Below are 3,583 nucleotides of genomic sequence, written 5' to 3' on the forward strand. Positions count from 1 at the left end.
CTCTGGAAGGAATGAGTGTCACTTTCTCATTAAATATATGTTACGCCAACGATATCGGTAATCCTGCAATGTTAAGTACAATGAAAGCGTAACATTGCGTCAGCTACGCAGGGAGGTATTGGTAGGCCTGCTGCGAGGCTACTTCCCCCACCAGTCACGCTGGGACAGTGGGTAACTCTCCCCACCAACGCGACAAGTCAAGTAGCTCCAGCGGGGAACAAAGTTACATGGGACAGCATATTTGCAGTTGTGTAGCAGAGACTGAAGAAGACGGAGGTGGTGGCGGTGGCGGGAAAGGGACCGTGTGACATAGAAGTTGGCCCTGTATTGTTTTAAAAGTGCAACAGACATAGTGAACAACCATGTTTGACGTGTTCGGCTCCGTTAAGGGGCTACTGAAATTAGACTCCGTTTGTATTGACAATAACTTGTTTCGTCTGCACTACAAAGCTACTGTTATAATTCTGATTGCATTTTCGCTGTTGGTGACATCGCGTCAGTACATCGGCGACCCAATTGACTGTATTGTGGATGAAATTCCTCTTGCTGTGATGGATACATACTGCTGGATTTACTCTACGTTCACCATTCCAAATCGTTTAAATGGCAAGATAGGGTTAGAAGTGGCTCATCCAGGTGTGGGCGCCCATGTAGCCGGAAAAGATGAGGTGAAGTATCACAAGTATTATCAGTGGGTGTGTTTTGTGCTTTTCTTCCAAGCTATCTTGTTTTATATCCCAAGATATTTGTGGAAGACATGGGAAGGTGGTCGAATCAAGATGCTTGTGTTAGACTTGAATAGCCCTGTAGTAAACGAACAATCCAAAGCAGATCGTAAGAAGCTCCTAGTGGACTACTTTGCCACAAATCTACACACACAAAATTTCTATGCTTATCGCTTTTTTATTTGTGAAGCATTGAATTTTGTCAACGTCGTTGGACAAATTTACTTTATGGATCTTTTCTTGGATGGAGAGTTCACAACTTATGGTTCAGATGTTGTACGATTTACAGAAATGGAACCTGAGGAGCGATCTGATCCCATGAGCAGAGTGTTTCCAAAGGTGACGAAATGCACTTTCCATAAATACGGTCCATCGGGTAGTGTGCAAACATTCGATGGCCTCTGCGTCCTTCCTCTGAATATTGTCAACGAGAAGATCTACGTTTTTCTGTGGTTTTGGTTTGTCATTCTGTCAGTTCTCACAGGAATAGGTCTTGTGTATCGTTTAGCAACTGCGATGGGACCACAGATGCGCATGTATCTTCTGCGTGCTCGCTCTCGTTTGGCGCCGCAAGACCAGATAGAAACAATCTCCAATAAATGCCAGATAGGAGATTGGTTCGTATTGTATCAGCTGGGTAAGAATATAGATCCGCTAATTTATAAAGAACTGGTTGCGGATCTAGCTAAAAAGTTAGAAGGTAAAGAGATAGTATAACGTAGCCACAGACTGCTTTTTTTCCTGTCATAAATCTTAAAACTGTGGGTGGTTTTTGAAGGGACCACGCCTCCGTGAGAGCCCATAGTATAGACTGTTGTGTTCATTCCTTCATTGCATTTTAGAAGCCAGTTAACAATGCTGAGTAAAGTGTCTCCCACACATTTCTTTTATGTTATTGCTTCCTTGCATGAAATGGGTGTGTGCATAATGTTTCTCAGCATTGTTAAAACCCCTTAGCCTTATTTCAGAACAAGTGATATTAGGTGGCTGTATTGTTTTTATTTGTTTATTTACAGGCAAAATTAATTTCTAGTCGTACATCTGTCATAACCTCAGCCCATGTACATGTAAGGTACTGTAGTGAACTGCAGGTTAGTCCTATCATTGGTCAGATAAGTCTAAAGGTGCAATAACAATGCCAGTGTAAACCTGTAACATTTTATTTACCAGGCTAAGGTGTAAATGGCTATAAATGAAACAAATATATTCCTGTGATCATGTAAAGACTGTTCATTGTTGGAGGTGCCGTTTGCTCTTTTGTGTTAACAGTTGCTGGTGTTAAGGAATTTTTTCAATATTGTAATGTTGCTTGCAGATCTTTGAGGGTAAGATATATATATAAATTTGCCAATTTTTAATGAACCTTTTTCTTCAAAGGTCAGTGCTACTCACCTTCCTCATGTAGCATTATAGGGAAGCAACTGCCTCATTCAGGGGCTATGGAAGTATTTTATCAGTTTTTAGTTATTTATAATACTATCAGCAATATTTTATATTACAGTGAATGAAGCTTGAGAGATATTTTTGTGGTAGTATTTTAATCTAGTGTCTTAGTGGACAAATTTTAAAATGCAAATTTGCTTCTAGATCAGTTAAAAGCAATTTCTGTGTTATGAATTGCCATAGTTATATGTGCATGAAAAATATGGTAATGAAATTCCTGGAATCAACTTCAAATTTTTAATTGTATTAATTTTTCATTCGCTGTTTTACTTTTCTGTAACTTTACATTTGAAACAAGTTTTTCATGAGACTGGTATCTGTGCCTTGTTCTAATGCCATGAAAAAACTGATTTACATTTAAACATATATCATCTGTTGCCAGTTTGCTATTATCAGTGGTGAAATACTTTTTTCACTAATGACCTCACATTTCAATATTTGTAACTGAAATGAAAGTGAAAATTTCATTTTGTATCAATAAATATTAAGACTTGTCATGAGATTTGTTAACCACACTGAATTTCTGATTCACGTGTGAGCATTACAAAATGTTAGCATTCACAAATATGTGCCTTAGTCTTTCGTTAATTTATTCTTCCAGTTTGTGTATTACGTGACTCATTGAAGAAGCAAGTCATTTACACATTTTGTCATCTCAATGTGTTCACATATGTAGTGCATTTTATTAGATATTTTTGTTGAAAAAATCAAGATTATTGTTGGTCTGGCCAAGGCTTGTCTTCCATGCATTCCTTTTGATTTTTAAAGTTTGTTTTACAATGATTTTTTTTTTTTTTTTTTTTTTTGCAGAGGATGCATTTCATTTAGTGTTTGTGAACTGCCTAATTTTGTATACAAATAGAATACCAATAAATAAATGTTCTATAGTGTTAATATTATTTTGTGTTACATTTAAACCTTTTTAAACTAAAATTTCACTTTTGTGTATAGATTGTGGTTTTCTGCAGTCTCTTCTTACAGCAGTATTCTTTTGGATGGGCAAACATATAATAGCTCACATTCAGCTAGCTACTAAAGAACTAAAATGAGGATTTACAGTTGCTTTGCATACTGTAGAGAGCAATTGAAGAGGTCAGTAAAACTAAAATGGTATAGTTCTATTTATGTAGCATTAGTGGTATTTGTGGTTAAATTATGATTAAACTTCTCTCATTGATAGCATAACAATTGAAGACTTTAAATAGGTTATGCCAGCAGATAGTTTTTGAGGTGGAATTTCAGCTTGCTTTTGTGTACTGAAGAGAATGACTGGCACACATAAGCAGCTTGTACATTGTGGACCACTTCTTGTAAAATAAATGTCTCACTGTTTGGCAGTAAACAGCCACTTAGCACACTTTATTGCTAAAGGGGTGTGTGTGTGGGGGGGGGGGGGGTGTTTAGACAATGTTAAA

The 3,583-nt window shown here is 37.2% G+C and overlaps 1 protein-coding gene across 1 annotated transcript; it reads left to right on the forward strand.

The window, feature by feature from the left end:
• Positions 1-232: 232 nt before the first annotated feature.
• On the forward strand, positions 233-3,064 carry LOC126183500 (innexin inx2). The gene has a single exon (XM_049925539.1). The coding sequence runs from the start codon at positions 363-365 to the stop codon at positions 1,440-1,442; it is 1,080 nt and encodes a 359-aa protein (XP_049781496.1). The 5' UTR covers positions 233-362; the 3' UTR covers positions 1,443-3,064.
• The last annotated feature ends 519 nt before the right edge of the window (positions 3,065-3,583 follow it).

Source organism: Schistocerca cancellata, chromosome 4 (genome assembly GCF_023864275.1).
Source record: "Schistocerca cancellata isolate TAMUIC-IGC-003103 chromosome 4, iqSchCanc2.1, whole genome shotgun sequence".
NCBI classification, from domain to species: Eukaryota; Metazoa; Arthropoda; class Insecta; order Orthoptera; family Acrididae; genus Schistocerca; species Schistocerca cancellata.

Excerpts from the sequence above, each read along its gene's own strand:
- LOC126183500 (XM_049925539.1), top strand. The coding sequence starts at position 363 with ATGTTTGACGTGTTCGGCTCCGTTAAGGGGCTACTGAAATTAGACTCC.